Genomic DNA, 18,811 nt, shown 5'->3' with positions numbered 1-18,811 from the left:
ACACTCAACCAAGTAGAACTGGGCTGTTTCTTTTTGATCAGATTTATCTTTCCAGGGATACCGATAGCATGGAGAATCATTACTTATAAGGGAACAAACTAAGAAAAACATACTGAAAGCAAAACCCCCAATCCCACAGCAATATAATCCAACACACCATTTTAACAGATATGCAGAGGAAAAGAAGGAAGAAAATCTTTTCCATCTCCTGCTATGCAGTTTTAGAACCACTGCCGCAAGTTAACTCTTCCCCATACACCATAAATGGTGGTGACTACATCTTACTGGCTTTTACAGTTTAGAAGTGATGGACACTAACACAAAGAAAAGGATGAAGTAGCAGTTTTAGAACCACTGCCGCAAGTTAACTCTTCCCCATACACCAAAAATGGTGGTGACTACATCTTACGGGCTTTTACAGTTTAGAAGTGATGGACACTAACACAAAGAAAAGGACGAAGTAGCACATAAATCCTGGAGAACTAATGGGGAAAGAACTGGAGGAGGAGGAGTGATGGGGGAAAACACATCATGGCAACAACCAAGACTGCTCAGGAAAGCAAATTCTTCATCTAGGACTCTGCAGATGCAGTCTGTTATGCAAAACCTTCTTCAGTTAAAATTCCTATTAACCACCCCCCAATCTACCCCAAACCAGGAGATTGCACATGCCCTGCTTCAATTTTCAGACACATCGCTGAGTAGGTGATGTAACTATTGGGCTTTTACTGAGACACAGTATGAAGCAGCCTGAGGTACAGTAAAAGCCATCTGAGAACAAAGGCAATAGAATCATAGAATCATAGAATAGTTAGGGTTGGAAAGGACCTTAAGATCATCTAGTTCCAACCCCCCTGCCATGGGCAGGGACACCTCACACTAAACCATGTCACCCAAGACCTCGTCCAACCTGGCCTTGAACACTGCCAGGGATGGAGCATTCACAACTTCCCTGGGCAACCTATTCCAGTGCCTCACCACCCTCACAGGAAAGAATTTCCTTCTTATATCCAACCTAAACTTCCCCTGTTTAAGTTTTAACCCGTTACCCCTTGTCCTATCACTACAGTCCCTAATGAAGAGTCCCTCTCCAGCATCCCTATAGGCCCCCTTCAGATACTGGAAGGCTGCTGTGAGGTCTCCACTCAGCCTTCTCTTCTCCAGGCTGAACAGCTCCAACTTCCTCAGCCTGTCTTCATACAGGAGGTGCTCCAGTCCCCTGATCATCCTCGTGGCCCTCCTCTGGACTTGTTCCAACAGTTCCATGTCCTTTTTATGTTGAGGACACCAGAACTGCACACAATACTCCAGGTGAGGTCTCACAAGAGTAGAGTAGAGGGGCAGGATGACCTCCTTTGACCTGCTGGTCACGCTCCTTTTGATGCAGCCCAGGATACGGTTGGCTTTCTGAGCTGCAAGCGCACACTGCCAGCTCATGTTCATTTTCTCATCGACCAGCACCCCCAAGTCCTTCTCCGCAGGGCTGCTCTGCATCTCTTCTCTGCCCAACCTGTAGCTGTGCCTGGGATTGCTCCGACCCAGGTGTAGGACCTTGCACTTGGCATGGTTAAACCTCATGAGGTTGGCATCAGCCCACCTCACAAGCATGTCAAGCTCCCTCTGGATGGCATCCTTTTCTCTTAATAATTTAGATATTGTCATCTTTTCATGATGAAAAGTTTTCGCATTTTTCCCCAATGTTGGACAGATTAATACTTTCACATTTAGTTATGCAATAGCATTAAGAAGAAAAGAATACAAGAATTCTGGAAGAGTTGATTTAAAAAAGGATCATCAGGTTACACAGGAGAAGAACAAACTAATTATTTACAGTAAAGTTGGACTTAAAAATAAAAAAGGCAATCTATCTGTTACTCCTCCATCTTTGGCTATGAGAAAAATGCTAATTTTACCTACTCCTTCAAGGGTACACTGCTGTTAAAATTATGATTCTATCATGACTGCTTTTGTTGCCCCGCACTGTAGCATCTTCAATTGATTTTCTCACTTTATGACTGAAGAGTTGGTCAAAACCCTTTAAATAAACAGATCACCATCATAAAAAATAATAATAAAAAAAAATCTCTTGCAGCTATTTACTGTATCTATCTGTTTACTAATCTAAAACAGTACCCTGAGCTCTTCCCTTGACTTTGGGCACTTTTCATTAACCCCAGCACCATTTTATGCATAGAAGAGGCACCTTGGAAGGTACGATTTTGTCACAACTTCAACAGAACTATTTGAAAATTAAATTAATGAACAATGCAAAACATTGTAAGAACAAAGCACTGTTCTTTCAGGAAGCAGAAAAAGCAAAGCAGAGTTTTGCATATATTGACTGAAAAATAAAACCCAACTCGAAGCATAATTTTTCATTACAAAATAGAAGGAACAACCTGAAGCCTAAAGATGTTTGTGACCTAGCCAGACCAAAATTGGGCCCTGAGAGAGGACTGAAACTCATAACTAATTATACTACGCTATTGGTTGCCATGCCAATAGAGGCTAGTATTAATGCAGCTCAAAGACAGGGGCCACGAAAAGTCTCTGTAGCGGAGGCAAGAAAACTTTTCAGTTTCGTAAGTAACACCTAAGGTAAGTTTTTGCGGATCAAGCTTTGGGAATACTGTGATCTGAACAAAGTCAATTTGTTTTGCTTTAAAGTGCATTCTTACAGTCAATTGTTTCCTCACCTTACACATGCAAATTTGCTACATTTTCTTCAAGAACAGAAAGGTGTGTGCAATATAATGCTTTATACAATATCCCAAATACATCCAACTCTGCATATCATTCATCACCATTATAGATTAATCAAGGACAAAAAGAAACACTACCAAAACTAACAAGAAAGCCCCCAGTGTTATCTGGCTCAGCTACCTGTGTACCTCATCTGCTACTTTGCTGTAAAAATGCCTCATTTTTGCGCAAGTCCGACATGGAACTCAGCACTCTGAAACTTTCATGACTCAGATGTTTTTCAACTCGGTATGTATTTCAACTGAGAACAGGTGACTGAGCAGTGATCTTTTTTTTTTTTTTGGTAGCTGAGCTCTTCATTTACCTTCCTGACATATATACTTCCAGCCCAAAGACCAACTATATTTCTACATTCATGTTTAACACTGCTTCCAAAATCACTGGTTTGATTTTTATGTCTTTCAGCTTTTAGGTACAGGAATGCTGCACACTAGAGTCCAAATGAAACAAATTACTCTAGATAATCAGCCCCCCTCTTGTAGTGTGCATGTGCACAAACAGAAGAGATGCTTGGGAAGTAATGAAGCTGGGCAGACTGGACTAATAGACGATGAATAATTGATTAGTACTTTGTGAGTTACTGTGGAAAATCTGATTTTCCCTATGAACACCAAGAATAGTCATGTTAAGCAATTGATTCTGAAACACTGATACTGACAACACCACACAAGGCATTGACTCTGGCCCTGAACTTGACCGCAACTGACTTTAGTGACACAGGATTAAACCAGAACAAACAGGTCACTCAAGCCAGTGCACGACTTACTATTCATTTTATATCACCCATTTTGGATTGGATCTCCCTCCATTCTAGACCATTCTCTTGAAATTCTCTCTTTTCATATAGAGACAAGCATTTCAAGAGCACAATTTCTACAATCCTCTGCCAGCATTCACCTTTATTAACTTTAAAAGCAGATTTAGGGTTACCAGGTAGTCATCGGGCCATCCACCATCTTGCTTTCATTTAAAACTTAACAAAGATGATATTAAATTACACAGCTTAGTCCACAAAAGTCCTAATAGTTGTTTCTCTTGTAGTCTTAGCTTTAGGTAACTACTACAGTAACCAGAGTTTATTCTTTCTTTAACAAAGGAATTAAGGGAAATAAAGTATTTTCTAAACCTGTCTGTTTAGACAGCAATAAAAAGCTGCTTAGCAATTTCCACTTACCTTTATCTCAGGCTCTTTTTCACATTCTTCTATATATAAATCATAGAGCTTTTGAAATACAGATTTTCTGAAATAAGAGAACAGTTAATAAATAAATTCTGAAATAAAAAATAACCTTAAAATGTAACCAAAATTAAGCCAAAGAAATGCTATTTAAAATCTAAATAGTCAAACTCTTCCTACCTTCCACTAGATAAATATTTTCTTTTGGGAGGTCTCTGACGGGCACTTTCAATGATATACTAGAACAAAAAATAAAAAATAAAAAAAAACAAACCACATATTATAAAGAAATTATTAGTAGGTACGATGCAAATTTAGATCAGATAGAATTCTATGTATACAGAAGGTAATTACCTGATATGGTACACAACTGTTTCAAATGCGTACTAAACATGATCTGATGTATGTTATAGTCATCAAAAAGGACACAGCTCAGTTTAGGTGTGAAACACAACAGTTCATGGCTACAGTATAAGTTGCACAAAAAGTCTTCATTCTACATTCATGGTTTGTAATTACAGTAGTAAACAACACCACCATAGTTAACGTGGTAACATACTGAAGTTAACACGCTAAGATACAATCAAATTTATGCGTACTAGCTCAACAACAGTTCCAGATCAAGTACTCCTCAATAAAACCAATTTTAAGAAGTTTAATTTTCCCCTTCTCTCTTGCATTTATGCTAGTTTTCTCTATAGAGTCACATATTATAAATACAACCCATCTACATTAAATATTCAAATTAAAAAAGATAGCTATCCTACATTAAACATAGATTACGCTCTAACAAAGTTTTTCCAAATCTCTATTGTTTGTCTGAAATATTCTGACTAACAGCATAGTTCAGAATTTTGGTGAAGAGAGGTTCTCCCACAGAAACATGTATTTCACACAACAGGATTCAAGATAAACATTATATCAGATGTCAGCATGAAAGAACACAAATGTGAAGGCACTTGCCTCTTTATTCTAAATATGCTACACTTAAAAACAGAAACAGGATTTTGCTATATGTTTCTGCCAGCTGTCTCTGTACAGCTCTTCATATTTCACAGACCACAGATATGCTTGCATAAAAGGATAAAACTGAAGTCCTGCACAGCCTATCATCATTGTACCAGACAATGCTCTCTGTACAAGAGGTAAGAAACAAATACGTGAGACAGCAATTTTAGTGAGAATTTTGCAAAACCAGTGTTATATGTATCGATGATTATTTATACACAATATATTTACTTAACATTCTCCTCCACTTCTTTTCTGAATATAAAAATGCAATAGTTATTTTTAACTGTGAGACTAATATATTATGTGCAAATAAATAACTGAGCTATTCCTTACCTCTGCACGATCCAATGCCAGTTCTAAAGCTTGTTGCTGCAATAATTACAAAGGGTTTTCTTAGAAATCGTATTAACTGTTTGAACATCCTTATACATAAAAAACAGCACAAAACCTCTATTACTACTGATATGGATTTATAGTTAAGAAGATGGGATCAATCATTCTTTGCCATATACTAAACTTAGCAGCTGAAACCTCATGTAACTGCATCAACAGTAATTAATCCCACTACCAAGTGCCTACATTTGCAGGCTTTTGGCTAAATTATGAAGTCTTAGAAGAATGAAAGGGCTTGATTAAACTCCAGGTAAGTCAAGAGAAGCAATGCATTCACTTCAGTGGCAGGTGGATAAAGTCCTTAAGAATGTATTTGTGACAAGCACTAATAATAGTAAAAAACCCTGTTACTGAAAAAAAACTTACACATTAAACCCCACAGCCAGAACCTTTTAAATAAGCTACACTACTAAAAGAAAACAGAGAAGTGTTTTGGAAAATCCTCCACTCTTCAGTAAAGCTTAGAAACATTTCTAATAGGTACTTCTTCCACACACACATATATATGTATCTATATATATATATATATACAGATATATTTGTGTTTCCTCAGTTTAACCCACCCCTATCAGTTGTGCATGAAAGCAGATACCTTTATTGAACCTCAAGGAACAGAAGGCATTTGAGCCATCTCTAATACATGGCAGTAGCAGCTACTTCATACATTAGAACAGAATTCAGGGGAGGAAAAATACTACAGTAACAACAAAGAAACACATAGCAAATAAACTCAGGCCTTCTACCATTCCCCTGTAGTGCCTCCAACACAAAATTTCTTACCTATTCTTAAAAAAAAAAAATAAATTAATAATTAAAGCACTTAACAACATGCTATTGCTCATTAGAACCTTCCACTACAGAACATTTAAACGTCGAAGTGTCTTGGTGTATATATAGAAATGTCACTCATGCTTTCTATATGTCTAGTTGATTTCAGACATTCAATTCACTCAATGCTTGACATTAGGTGAATATGTATGGTAATATTATAACCCATGAATAGAATAATTTCTATGGGGAGGTAGGATTTATACATACCCAACTGTTTAACATCAGTCCTAACTGAAAGTATACCACTAACTCAGAAGTGACAAGCAAAACTTTTTGTTTTTTAGAAAATGCTGAACATTTACAGCTTTCTCCTCATCAGCCAGACAGCTAGCAGACTAGATCTGAAAATACATTTTCTGAATCACAACTTACCATTGTAGCTGAAGCCAGGTGATCAAATGGCAAAAACGTACTTAAGAAGTTTGGTACAGCAGGCAAAGAATCATATCTTATGGTCACACTTGGGGTACTGAAAAAAAAGGTAAAAATCAAGGAGATAATCACTAAGAAACTAAATAAGCATTGTATTTAAATACAACATTTGCAGTGGTTAATTGTACTTAAATCACACATGCATAGTATCCTTTCCTCCAAAAGGAGAAATAAAGAAGGTCCATTCAGTGCAGAGGCTCTTATCCTAATGACTGCTACTACCTTGTATCATCATTTTACATTAGTTACATTAAACAGTAAGTATGTAACTGAAATTATACAGCCAAATACTTTTCTCTTTTGCAGCAGTCGACATACACACCTCAAATATCACATCCACAGATGCATACAATGATAGAACATTTAACAACCAGCAGCCACAATATTTAGCATGCTCTATTAGGTTTCTTACTTTGCTTGTATAGAGGTATTAATTCCATAGACACCACCACCTCCACTAGCAGTGCCTTCTAGCACTATTTTGAGATGTTAGTTTCATACTAACTCACAGTAGGCTGTCAATTATGAGCTGAGTAAAATTTCCACAGCACTAGCACCTTCTTTAGACGTTCTTGCCCTCAGATACTATGTCCCTATGCCATTTCATTTTTAAGTTCAGTTAGACAGTTGTCTGATGAAAAAATAGCTCAAAGCCCAGCTTTTAAATCCCGTTCTTCACATCATTCCCAATCAAGAAATGTAAAAAGTCAAGGCAATCTTACTTTCACACTTGAACATTTCACTGCCCCACTATACTTGGAATTGTTCACTCAAGAAATCCCACTATGCATAATTTTAGTAGAAATACTTCTGTTGCAGCCACATTCCACATTAGCCTTGATTTTGGCAAATGCCTTTCTAGAATTTAGATGACATATGTCTGCAACCTGATACATCCCCGAACCTCACTCAGGTGTTTCAGCGTGGAACAAATTTGAACAGGTTGGGGAAAGAAAAAAAAAAAAAATGGAAAGGAAAAAACCACCATAGGGAGTAATTCAGAACTCCCCACACCCCACAAGGCTCAAACCTGCTGGCTCCTAGCAGACAGCGAGGTGGCGGGGGAAAGGAGCCTGCACACAATGGCCCGGGGGGCGTCCATGCCCGCCATCCTCCAGGCCAGCTGCTTCTCGAGCCGCCTCTCCGATCCCCACATGGCCCAGGCTGAAGCCAAGTCTTGAGAGCGGGAGCCCGAGCGTCCCTAGCACGGCTGCAGGCGAGGCGGAGATGCAGGTGCATGGGTGAGGGGCGGGCAGCCCAATCTGCTCAGGATCTGCGGTGGCCGCCCCGCCGAGCACCGCCAGGCCGACAGCCAGGCCAACCTCACCTCCGCTGCCTCTACTAGGCTGAGGGCCGTCGGACGGAGCCACGGACAACGGCCGTCAGACGGGAAGGGCCGGCCCGCGTCAAGTCACAGGGCCGCACTGCAATTGGGCCGAAGAGCACAGGCCGAGCCCGCAGCTCTCGCGGCTGGCCCTGCCCTGCCCGGCCCAACCCAGCCCACCAAGGCGCAGACAGCCACCGCCACCCGGCCGCCCCTCCCCGACCCGTGATACCCAGCGCCGTTACCTGCCGGTCTCCCACGGAGCCCTGTGTCCCGCACAACAACCCCCACCACCCGCTCATCCGCCCCACCGCGGCGCCCCAAGCCGCACCCGCCCCGCCGCTTCCGAGTCGCTCCCGGAAGAGGCGGGAACAGCCGCCATGGTGGCGGGGTGGTGTCGGTTGAGAGCGGGAAGGGACTCACGGAGTCGCTGCTGAGATGGGTTTTGGGGAGGCTAGCTGGCTCCTGGGGCAACCGTTAGGTGCTGAGGAGGGCCGCGGGATACCCGGGGACCCTCGGAGGTTCTCTGTACGTACAGTAAAAATCTCTGATGGATCAAGCTGGACACCTAATTTCAGCATGCGAAAAGTTGTTTCAGTGGTTTGTTAGGAGCCCGAGTTCATCCTGAGTGCCACAGATGAACAGGGCCCCACCTTGGTCTAGGAGCAGGTACCAGTTCTTCCTGGATGCATCCATGCACCTGATACATGCATGGTACTGCAATTCTGCAACTGGTGTGCTTTATGCCATCTGCTGTGATTAATTATGAAAGTTAATCAGAACATAATTGTCATTATGAAAGCCATTTTTGGTTAATTTTTTTTTTCTGTGAACTGAAGAACACTAGGAATATGAAAGTGCTAAATTGTTAGCTAGCCTGTGTTTTAAAAGGATGTTTGGTTGTTTTTTTTTTTTTAATTCTGCTTAACTTTCCTTATTTTAATATGATTAGTCACAGTTGAACATGGCAAAAGACAGGCATAAATTAAGTTTAATTTCAGAGCAGTGTTGTGGAGCACTGGCTCACCACCAGAATGGAAATCTTCAGAGAGTTCCTGTGTTTCTGAACTCTGTTACATTGACTTGTGTCATGGTTTAAGTCCAGCCCGTAACTCAGAGCCACAAAGCTGGTTGCTCACTACTTCCCTTCCCCCCCTTTCTGGCCTCCTACACTGCGGTACATATGGGAGGAATTCATCTAGGTCAAAGTTGGTTTTGGGCTTTCTATAGGATTGCATAATTTCTAAGTAATTCTTCACTTCCTGGAATCACAATGAGTCCCTTCTGGTGCTGATAGTGTTGCCTTTGCAACAGAGAGCATCTCTATGAAGGAGTTGGGCTATCCTCAGGGGTACCCCAAACAATGTAGAACACAGCTCAGAATGACCACAAATTTCTCTGTTTTCTAGCACTTACAAATGGCATGTCTTTGCCCTCCCATCATCCAGGAGCAACACAGGTCTTTGTTTTTTAATTCCCAAAAACCAGGCTGGGACCTGACAGATGTTCATCAGTTCTCTGTTTTTCTCCTTTGGAAGGTGATTATATATGGTATGAAGACCTGAGCAGACAATGGGAAAACGTACGATCACCACTTGCCTCGGCTGCAAGTCCCTTGGATGCCTCTGTTAATGATGGATGCCTAGATGCCAGGAACTCTGCTGCTCATCCTAAGTCCAGTGTTTGTCTTGCTCATCCAAGGGCTTCCTGTGATGTCTTCCTTGGTAGTCAGGGCAGAGAGCAATTCACAGCAATGAGGCTCAGTAAACACCCATATCATGGAAAAAAAATGAGAGACTTTTTGTTGGAAATTTTTCATGAATTATTTTTGTTTAGGAAAACATGATATCATTCTGATGGTAAGAAAACAAACTGCCAGGCCAGCTTTCTGTTACTCCTAAAATATCACCTCCTATTTTTCATAGAAAAGAAGAAAGTAGAGAGAGAAAATAGCCAAGACCAAACCCTATGTCTGCTTCTTACCTTTTGCTTTTTCTGCCCTTTGGCGAGTGGTTGAAAAAAAAAAAAAAGAGGGTGTGCAACAGAGCATGCTTTCTCCTTGAGGCATAAAAAATAAGAAATTGAAAAAGGAGATTTTTTTTTTTCTTTTCTGATTTAAGATTACTTTTTTTTTTTTAAAATTCTGTTAAAGCAACCCCGTTTTTCAGTGAAGACATTCAAATCAGTCTGGCTCACCACATTTCATGGCTCAGCCTTCTCAGACCACAAATTCTACATGTCATAACAAATGTCAAAAATACAGCAGAACGTAATAAATTATATATGCACAGACACAAGGGCAGTCAGTCATATATACACACACATTCATGTGTATATATAATCATTTGTGTATGTATGAATATATGTGTATAAATATATCTCTGCATGTGCATGTATATGTGTTTGTGTGAAGATGTAACACGGACGTGTCAATGCTTTCAAGCCAAGGAGCTCCCCGAGAGGTTCTGCTTCAGGAGTGTCTCCTTTGTCTATTGAGAAGATCCCTTTCCATGCAGTGTTTACCTGTGGTAACCCCTGTTTTTACTGTCTCTTGTCAGATGCTTTTGCCAGAAAAAAATCTACCCAGCAGCACTGTGAGATTTGGCACATTTGTTATTTGTGCAAGGAAAGCTGGGAAGCTTTGCCTGCGTCACAAGAGAGTGGCAATACAGCCTGGAAAATCACGCTTGGGGTGTAATACAAAAACTCAGTCCTTAGAAGAGACCCTTTCAGGCAAGAGTAGGAACACTTTACACCTGCCAGTACATTTCATCAGGCCTTGTGGTGACCATTCGAAGGAGGGATGGTGGCTAAGAAGCAAGGTCCTCATCATGAGCAATGCCTCAAAAGTTGGAATAGTGTGTTGTGCAACTTTGCACAGCAGTCAGGCAGAGACACTGAAGCGGAACTGCTCATTTAGTGGGAAAATAAATCTGAGTTGAATTGTCCAGATTTATGTTTTGGCTGTGTTAGCAGAGCTAACCAACGCCCATACAAAACCTCTTGAAAAAAAGATCTTCAGGTCTTGCATGCGGGGTGGTCCCTCACGCTGCTGCCAGTACCAGTTCAGCAGTGGTTCAGTGGGTCAGTTGCTGAGGTGAGTAGCTCGAGAGAGGACGCCTTCCACACCGGAGCGGGCCGAAGCTCAGCGCCCAGGAGCCTCAACTCAGAGCAGCGAGAGCCCCCCAGGGAGCCTCAAGTCCTCGACAGGACCTGCCCGGGAGCCGGCAGCTCAGCGGACGAGAGCGAGCAGGGACTCGCAGGGGACGGAGCCAGGAGGATTGGCACCAGCCCTGACCGGTTAAAACCTGCCCCAGGGAGCGCGAGCGACCAGGAGGGCGGGCAAACAGGGCGGGTCAGCGCAGTTTGCGCGGGCGGGAGGGCGGGCGGGCGGCGTGGTGAGCGCTCGCCTTGTGACCAGGGCCCGGCCCGGGAGCTCTGCTCTGGCTGCCCCGGCGGTGGCCGGCGTAGGCACCCAGACAGAACCGATGAGAGGGGAGGCTGCAGTGCAGAGCTCGGGGTGTAGAGAGTGCCTGCACGGGTCTGGTGAGGGGAGGGTGCACAATGGGCAGGGCTGCGCTCCGTGCTCCCTGCTGGAGGCCCTCCTGCAGCAGGGGCTGAGCTGCGGGGTGCTATTAATAGGCTGCAAGATGTCAGGGAAGCTGAGAGGAAGCAGGAATGCTTGCTCCTGGCCCAAACTGTGCAGAGGCCTCAAGTGTCCACGGTAGCTCCTGGCGGAAAAAAGGAGGCCACTAACCCAGGAATCTGGGAAATAGTAACAACAACAAAAAAAAAACCCCACCCAAACAACAACAACAACAACAAAAAAAACGAAACAACAAAAAAAGGAGAAAGAGGGCAATTAAAAGTAAGGGGCTTCCTCCTAAATCTGTTGTCCTCACCCAGAACCGCTTTGCTGTCCTGCCGGGGGCTGATGAGAAAACGCACTCGAACCAGAAACAGACAGCTGATGCCCTGGTAAAGAAGATCTCTACTGGTGTTGCCAGGGAGAGGCGTCAGGTCATAGTAGTAGGGGACTCTGAAAGGGACAGAAGCAGTAGTCTGTCAGCCTGACCCAGTCTCAAGGGAGGTGTGTTGTGTCCCAGGGACACAGATCAGGGATGCTGCAGAGAGGCTGCCTGCTCTAGTAAGTCCCACTGACTGTTACCCACTTCTAGTGATACATGTGAGTGCTAAGGATATAGATAGCAGTAGCCTGGAGGACATAAGAGATTCTGTGGAGAAGGACTTGGGGCTCGATGAGAAGCTCAACATGACTCAGTAGTGTGCACTTGCAGCCCAGAAAGCCAAATGTATCCTGGGCTGCATCAAAAGGAGTGTGACCAGCAGGTCCAGGGAGGTGATCCTGCCCCTCTACCCTGCTCTCATGAGACCTCACCTGGAGTATTGTGTGCAGTTCTGGTGTCCTCAACATAAAAAGGACATGGAACTGTTGGAACAAGTTCAGAGGAGGGCCACAAGGATGATCAGGGGACTGGAGCACCTCCCATATTAAGAAAGGCTGAGAAAGTTGGGGCTGGAGAAGAGAAGGCTGCGTGGAGACCTGAGCAGCTTTCCAGTATCTGAAGGGGACCTATAGGGATGCTGGGGAGGGACTCTTCATAAGGGACTGTAGTGACAGGAGAAGGGGTAATGCGTTTAAACTTAAACAGGGGAAGTTCAGGTTCGATATAAGGCAGAAGTTCTTACTGAAACATGAGATTCTTATGCTTGCTCCTCATATTCAGTTTTCCTCTTCGACAGGCTTCTGTCTTTGAGAAGCCAGATAGAGTCTTGGATATCTCCTACTCACAAAGAATTTATCGAGGAACCTTGCTCTGTGTACAGTTCTTGTTACAGCACCCTGTTGTTGCTGACACCAGGCTGCAGCAAAGGTGTGAAACTATTTACCATTTATTAAGAGATCCCAGCAGAAATTATTTTCCTGTTTGCATACAATGTGTGTCTTGCCCTCTGACTTTCCTATTGCATCAGAGCTGTCAGTGAAATGTGGAGCAAACTATGTGTTATAAGGTTCATGGTCCAGCCACATCACGAATGACATTCCCACACAGACTCATGCCCTTCAGAATGCAAAACTGACAATAGCAATCTGTTTTAAATCTGTAAAAATACAAGTATCAGAGGCCTTATAAGAAATCTTTAAAAACTTAATTTTCAGCACACAAGCAATGCTTCCTGCCTGACCTCAAAGCAATATAAATGGAGCAGGGAGTTGCTCAGAGGTTATTCAGCAAAGGAATATTTACAAGATTTCTCTCTACTTAGCCTAAGCTACTCAGTAGCCCTTTTGATTGAGTATGGGACAGAGTTGTAGTGTTAAGTTAATTAAAAGCACCACCCATTCCAGCCGGCTTTACAGATTTGGCACATCCAGCATCCGTGGTAAAATGTGTGAATCCCAAGTGTGACGCAGCACATACGTCAAACCCCAAACGGGTCCTCAGTGCGGAGGTCTGTAAGTATTTTTGTGGGTTTTGTGAGACTCTACAACCTGATTATTCCGATATAAAACCTAAATTAAATGCTCTACGAGCCAGTAGTATTAATAAAGTACCTTCAGATCAAGTGAAAACTCTCCCTATTGACCTAGCAAGATGACTATGCCATGTATGATTGTGGATAAGCATTGCCTCTTTGCCAGTACCTGACTCTGTACTCCGGGGTTTTGATTTATTAAGAGCAGGGGATGAAAAGTACTCTCGTAGGGTTTGTACATTACCTTCCTGGACTGGATCTCTGGGTGCTAGTGAAGCATAGCTGGGAAACTGCATGTCCTTGCAAGAAACCCTCCAAGGCACAGGGCTGTCACTGGTGTCTGCATGTGCTGGTGTTTCAGCAGATGCAACTACTCTGTGAAATGTGGGATACAGACAAAAGCCAGAGTAGACACCACGTTCCCAAAATAAGTCAGAAAGGTAGATATAGTGCAAAAGCTAGTGAGATGCCTTCTAGGGGCAACTGGGAGTCATAGGAGACCCACTGCTGATTTGCCAGCAGAGCTGGACAGGATATTTTGTCAGGATATTCTTTGGAAAGGAGGGAGGGAAAGGCTGCCTTCGCCGGCGGCCGCTGGGAAGAGCCCTGCCCTTACTGCAAGGCAGGAGGCAGAGCCCAGAGAACAGGGAGCTGGGTGTATGGCCAGAGGGTGTCCTCAGTCCCTTCAAGCTGCTGGCCTCTCTGCTCAGCCATGCACTGCACGTAGGTGTGACCTGCCTGAAGAAGGGCTCCCCTGTTCATCACCTTGCCGAGCCAGCAGGAGGCCAGCCAGTGCAGCATCTCTGAGGGAAGCCCCCCTCCTGCACGAAGCAGCTCCAGGGAAGATGGGGCACCTGTGAGCCAGGATGTCCCGAGGCCCTTTGTGCACTGCTCGGGAAAGGAGGGCAGGCAAGCCTTGCAGACAAGCCTGCTTCACTCCTCCTCAGTGCCAGCGGGAGAGCTTTCCCGGGGCTGTGATTCTGCTCTCCCAGTGACCCTGCGCTGCAGAAGCTGGAGCTGGACCACTGGGGCTTCTCCTTCAAGCCCCATTCCCCTGTCCTGTCCTTTGCAGCCCAGACCATGAGTGTCTTTTTCCTAAGGGAGAAAGTTCCCTTCCCCACTAGTGGTGCAAGCTATGGAAGCATCGTTGGAAGAATGTTTGCAAGGAACATACTCAAGTCCAACTGCACACATCCTTGTTTTATTATTTTTCCTAAAGTATCTCTAGGGCCTTCAGGTGGTGGTGTGGCTCGCCATCGTCCCATGAACCTGTACTCGGTACACACACGTGTACTCTGGATTTCCCCAGTTGCTCTGCACCTGGAATTTGATGTAACGAAAGGTCCCGGGAAGCTCCTTCTGTAAAAAAATGAGGGGATCCATCATTACACAGGTGGCCAGAGCCACAGCACATCACTGGGGCTGCTGACGAAAGGAGGAAGCAAGGGCAGCCCACATGTCCCCTTGCAAGGGCCATGGAGGAGCCCTCTGTGCTTGGAAAGCAAAGGCCCTGGAGCCTTGCTGAGCAGAGCATCGGGAACCGGAGGAGCACTGCTGACTGGGCAGCCATGGGATGTGAGGAGGGTCCCACTGAATGTAAGATGTCTGCCGTCCTCACTCCCACCATCTGTCCTAGTGGGACTGTTTCCCTTCCCGGTCCCCTTCCCACTGCTGCTTTCTCTGTGCTGCCTGAAGAAAAAGGAAAGCCCTTAAGGTGGGACAGCTGCCTCTGGCAGCATAGCAAAGCCCCATTTGGTCTCCTCTTGCCATCCTCCCCACAGGAGCGAGGAGCATGGGAGAGCAGGGGCTGGCTGGGGTGATACTCTGCACTCTTTCCTCCAGGGACTTGCAGACAACCCTGCCTTCTTCCCAGGCATTCTGCCACAGCTTTTGCAGTACCTGCACATGGAACGTCTGAGCGATCCCCTTGTGCACGTCGTAGGTAAATGTTCCCAAGAGAGTTTCTGCCGTTGCCTCATCCACTCCCTTGAAGACAAGAGACAAAAGAGACAAAGGGAGTGGGTCAGGCTCCAGCAGGGCACCAGGAAAAGGGCATGCTGAGGCTGAACCCAGGAACCCTTCCCCACCTCCCTGGGCTCTAGCAGGAGTCTAGCACAGCTTAGGGTGATTCTGGGTCAGGGTGCTTTGAGCACTTGCTCCAGGATCTTTGGGCATGAAGCAGAGAAGACGCTCCCAGAGGCACAGAACCCCCACATACCCATAGGGGATGGGGTGCTGAGAGGAGGTGCCACAAGAAGCACATCTCAGGTATGTCTTTTCTCTTGGGCCAGCCCCCCCGAGAAGCACAAGGCAAAGACTTACAAAGACAGTAAACTCTCTGGGCGCGCTGCTGACTTCCCCAGAGGGAGACACTGCCTCGGAGATGTGCCAGACGGTGAAAGCTGTTGGCCAGATGTGCACAGGCAGCCGGATGACCACATGGCCCTGAGATCCGTGGAAAGGCCAGCAGTTGCCAGGGGTAACACTGGGCTGAAACCAGAAAGCCATGACCATCAGCAGTAAATGCTGTGCACTTGGTCTGCCAACCTGAAAGCAAAGAGCTGAACCACAGGTCAGGCCTTCCCTTGTCATACCTGCAAGATTGTCACTGGAGGGTTTGCAAATAAGAAGGTGAATAGAGAAAGCAGCCAGGTCATCATGCCTTCCCCACCGTAACTCTTGGATGTCCTCTCCTCATCGATGCTGGCACCTGACATGAAGGTGGACAGAAGTTGACTAAGACAGCCCAGAGATTAGGAGGAGCAGCAGTGCATTACCATGTATTTCTCAGGCTTGAAAGCAGAGCTTAGCAGAGCCCGGGGCAGTGCCAGAGCCCGGGGCAGTGCCATACATAGAAGGATGGCAGGGATACTTTCTGTCTACATACCTACGGCTTCCAGAGCCCAGTCAGGCATCAGGACATAGTTCTCAAGCACCTTCTTAATTGCCACCTCTGTCAACTGCAGAATTTCCTGGGGAAAAAGTGGGAACGGCAAGATGGCAGTGAACACAAAGGCACATGGGGCAGTTCTGCATGAACACCGAGTCCTGGCACAGAGCCGAGGAGCATCTCTGTGTCGGACAACCCTAGGCAAGAGCTGTCGAAAAAAGTGATGACTTTGAGAGTGCCGAGAGGAAGCAACAGGAGGGTGCCCAGAAAGGCAGCGAGGTCTGTGATCCAGCCCCAGCAGATTTACCTCTATTTGCTCCTCTTGGACAGCATGGTCTTTGAGGACCTCTCTCACAATCTTCAATACTCTTCCCCTAGCAGCATACACCTGAGGCACCTTCTGCTTGAAGTCCTGATTCACCTGGGCCTGTGAATTGCTGGAAGCAAAGGAAAAGCAGGTCTTGACCAGCAGCTGCCAGCCCCTGTGGGCAGGCTCCAAACTCCATGCAGAGAAGAGTCCCATGGGCTTGGGTCACCCCACATCCCCCAGCCCCATTCCTTCCTCCGGCTTACAGATGGCTCCCTTCCACCACCCATAGGGAAGATCAAGATCCGATCCCCGGACACAGGGCAAGGGCAGGCAGCACGAGGCCGTCTGAGACAGCTCCACAGGGTGTGCCCCTCAGGAAGAAAGCACTCTTACCCCAGTAGTTCCTGCTCAGCTCCGTGAGGCCTGGACGTCTGCAAAATTAACATACCGCATAAGCGTGAGGATCACTGCCAGGGCTTCCCAAAGGAGACTACCCTAGGTAGAGCTGGAAGAACATCCTGCTGCTTTGAGTCACTGGAGAAACCCTGACCCAAAGGTTGGGCTCCCTAACCAGCCACGTTCAGCAGAGAAGCTTTTGGGTCTCCATCTGAACCCCACAGCCCTCCAAGAGGTATGCAAGCAGCAAAGGCACCTTCTGGCACAGTCTCCCCTCTTCAGCCTGCCACCCTGTGGAGGTCACTGAGGAGGAGCCCCACTCTGAACCCCATCAAGCCACTGAGGAGACTGGAGGATGAGCACAGGTGCCTCCCCCCAACACCGCCCCAGTGGTGATGGGTATTTCTGGCCAGGCGCCCCATGTTCTCAGGGAAGGCAGGAGGGCAGAGCCATGGCCTTTGCAGATGCTGACTTCCCCACAGCAAGAGGCGCTTACCCACAGCACATCCTTGAGCCACATCGTCGCACCGCACCAGTAGCCAAGAGCTGTGAGTCACATTGTCAAGAGATGATTATTTTCTTCAGGAGCTGGTCCCTCTTCCCAGGACTGAGGGAACCATTTTTGGTCAGGGATACTCACTGAACAGGATGGGAAGCAGCAGGAAAAGGAGCCTCAGGCCCCCTCTGTCCTTCTGGCAGGTGTTAAGTTGTCTAAAAGAGAGGGAGCGCTGTTGTTGCCCAAGCCCAGGGTTGGAACACCTATTTGCCAGGGATCCATTTAGGAGCTCGCTGGGCTACCACATTCCATGTGTGCCCAGCACAGCTGCAAGCCTGAGAGCCCAAGACCTGCAGGTCGTTGAGGAGGTCTGGGACACAAAGACCTCTGGGCCTGACACAGGGACAACAGCCTGGCCCTGCTTGGCTCTCCCCAGAGAAGGGTCAGGGCTGTGTCCCCGGAATGGGGTTGCTGTGCTGCAGGGCAGCGGGGCAGACAGACCCCATGCTCTGGGGCTGCTGCTGCTGCTGCCGGGAAGCCAGGCAGCACACAAGGCTTGCGGCACGATCCCTCCCTGCTCTCTGGGCCCCCTTGCTCCCAGCTGCCCAACCTGGCTGGCATCTCTGCAGACTGAGCACACTGTCCGGGCACTGGGAAAAGCCCTCTCTCCTCACGAGATCCCAGCACCTCTTCGCTATGCGTTGCTAGCTGCTGAAAGCGCTGCTTCGCACTGTTCCCACTGCCGCGTGGGGCGCTTTTCTAAGGGGCAGCTTTATGATCTCACAAGAGAGAACTGCTGGTGCCCATGGCAACCTCAGGGGCACTGCCCTGGACGCCTGGGAGGAACACACCCTGGGGGCAATTGGGAGTAACTGGGAACCCTGAGGGTAAGACAGAACCCTGCTGGGGCTATCTTGGAACCCCTTAGGGCAACCCAGAACAATTCTGGGAACCACTGGGAACCCTCAAAGGCAACCGAGAACCCTTCTGGGGCAACCGAGGGCTTTTCAGAAATGGGAGTAACTGAGAACCCCAAAAGGCTACCAAAACCCCTTCTGGGAGTAACTGGGAACCCCTGAGCACAAAAAGAACTCTGCTGGGGGTTACTGGGAACCTCAAGTGCAACCCCATGCCCATCAGGGGAACAGGCAGTAACTGAGAACCCCTCAAGAACCTGTAGTAATCCCTGGAGTACTACAGTAATTGGGGTAACTGGGATGTCCGAAAGGCAACTGAGAACCCTTCTAGGGGTAACTGGGAGTAACTGGGAACTCCCATTCTCAGGAGAG

The 18,811-nt window shown here is 46.4% G+C and overlaps 2 protein-coding genes and 1 long non-coding RNA gene across 16 annotated transcripts in view; all 3 read right to left on the bottom strand.

Annotated features, from left to right (window-relative positions):
* Window positions 1-8,304, bottom strand: part of SUPT20H (SPT20 homolog, SAGA complex component) — a 33,978-nt gene extending 25,674 nt beyond the window's left edge. For 11 of the 14 annotated variants that reach the window (XR_009744151.1, XM_061457472.1, XM_061457475.1 and 8 more), the window contains exons 1-5: window positions 7,416-7,494; window positions 6,548-6,644; window positions 5,285-5,320; window positions 4,121-4,179; window positions 3,938-4,004 (exon numbers count right to left, since the gene is read on the bottom strand). Coding sequence is in view for 13 of the 14 variants with exons in the window: in XM_061457472.1 (XP_061313456.1) it covers window positions 3,938-4,004; window positions 4,121-4,179; window positions 5,285-5,320; window positions 6,548-6,644; window positions 7,416-7,432 (276 nt within the window). In the remaining variant the exon portion in view is untranslated. Of the gene's footprint in view, window positions 1-3,937; window positions 4,005-4,120; window positions 4,180-5,284; window positions 5,321-6,543; window positions 6,645-7,415; window positions 7,495-8,176 lie in introns of those variants that run through there. The other 3 variants (XM_061457480.1, XM_061457479.1, XM_061457476.1) reach the window with 3 other exon arrangements.
* Window positions 8,305-14,615: 6,311 nt separating this feature from the next.
* LOC133271737 (SUN domain-containing protein 3-like) lies at window positions 14,616-17,083 on the bottom strand. The gene is made up of 7 exons (XM_061458170.1): window positions 17,079-17,083; window positions 16,628-16,757; window positions 16,318-16,402; window positions 16,025-16,140; window positions 15,753-15,920; window positions 15,330-15,416; window positions 14,616-14,789 (listed from the first exon to the last, which is right to left on the bottom strand). Exons 1-7 carry the CDS (start codon window positions 17,081-17,083, stop codon window positions 14,664-14,666), a joined length of 717 nt encoding a protein of 238 aa, XP_061314154.1. The 3' UTR covers window positions 14,616-14,663.
* A 438-nt stretch (window positions 17,084-17,521) lies between these two features.
* On the bottom strand, window positions 17,522-18,244 carry LOC133271758 (uncharacterized). The gene is made up of 3 exons (XR_009744240.1): window positions 18,133-18,244; window positions 17,667-17,737; window positions 17,522-17,572 (listed from the first exon to the last, which is right to left on the bottom strand). It is a non-coding gene; the product is annotated as an uncharacterized LOC133271758 (long non-coding RNA).
* Between the last annotated feature and the right edge of the window lie 567 nt (window positions 18,245-18,811).

Source organism: Pezoporus flaviventris, unplaced genomic scaffold (genome assembly GCF_033815535.1).
Source record: "Pezoporus flaviventris isolate CSIRO_AGI_PZ_B2104156 unplaced genomic scaffold, CSIRO_AGI_Pfla_v1 ptg000025l, whole genome shotgun sequence".
Classification (NCBI taxonomy): Eukaryota; Metazoa; Chordata; class Aves; order Psittaciformes; family Psittacidae; genus Pezoporus; species Pezoporus flaviventris.
The sequence above is the reverse complement of the archived record's forward strand: the minus strand, read 5'-3'. Positions and strand labels throughout refer to the sequence as shown.

Bases quoted from the DNA above. Each gene is read 5' to 3' on its own strand.
- LOC133271737 (XM_061458170.1), bottom strand. The intron at 16,403-16,627 runs GTAAATCTGCTG...CTTTTTCCCCAG, and splicing joins TCCAAGAGGAGCAAATAGAG to GAAATTCTGCAGTTGACAGA. The intron at 15,417-15,752 runs GTAAGTCTTTGC...CTTGTCTTCAAG, and splicing joins CCAGAGAGTTTACTGTCTTT to GGAGTGGATGAGGCAACGGC.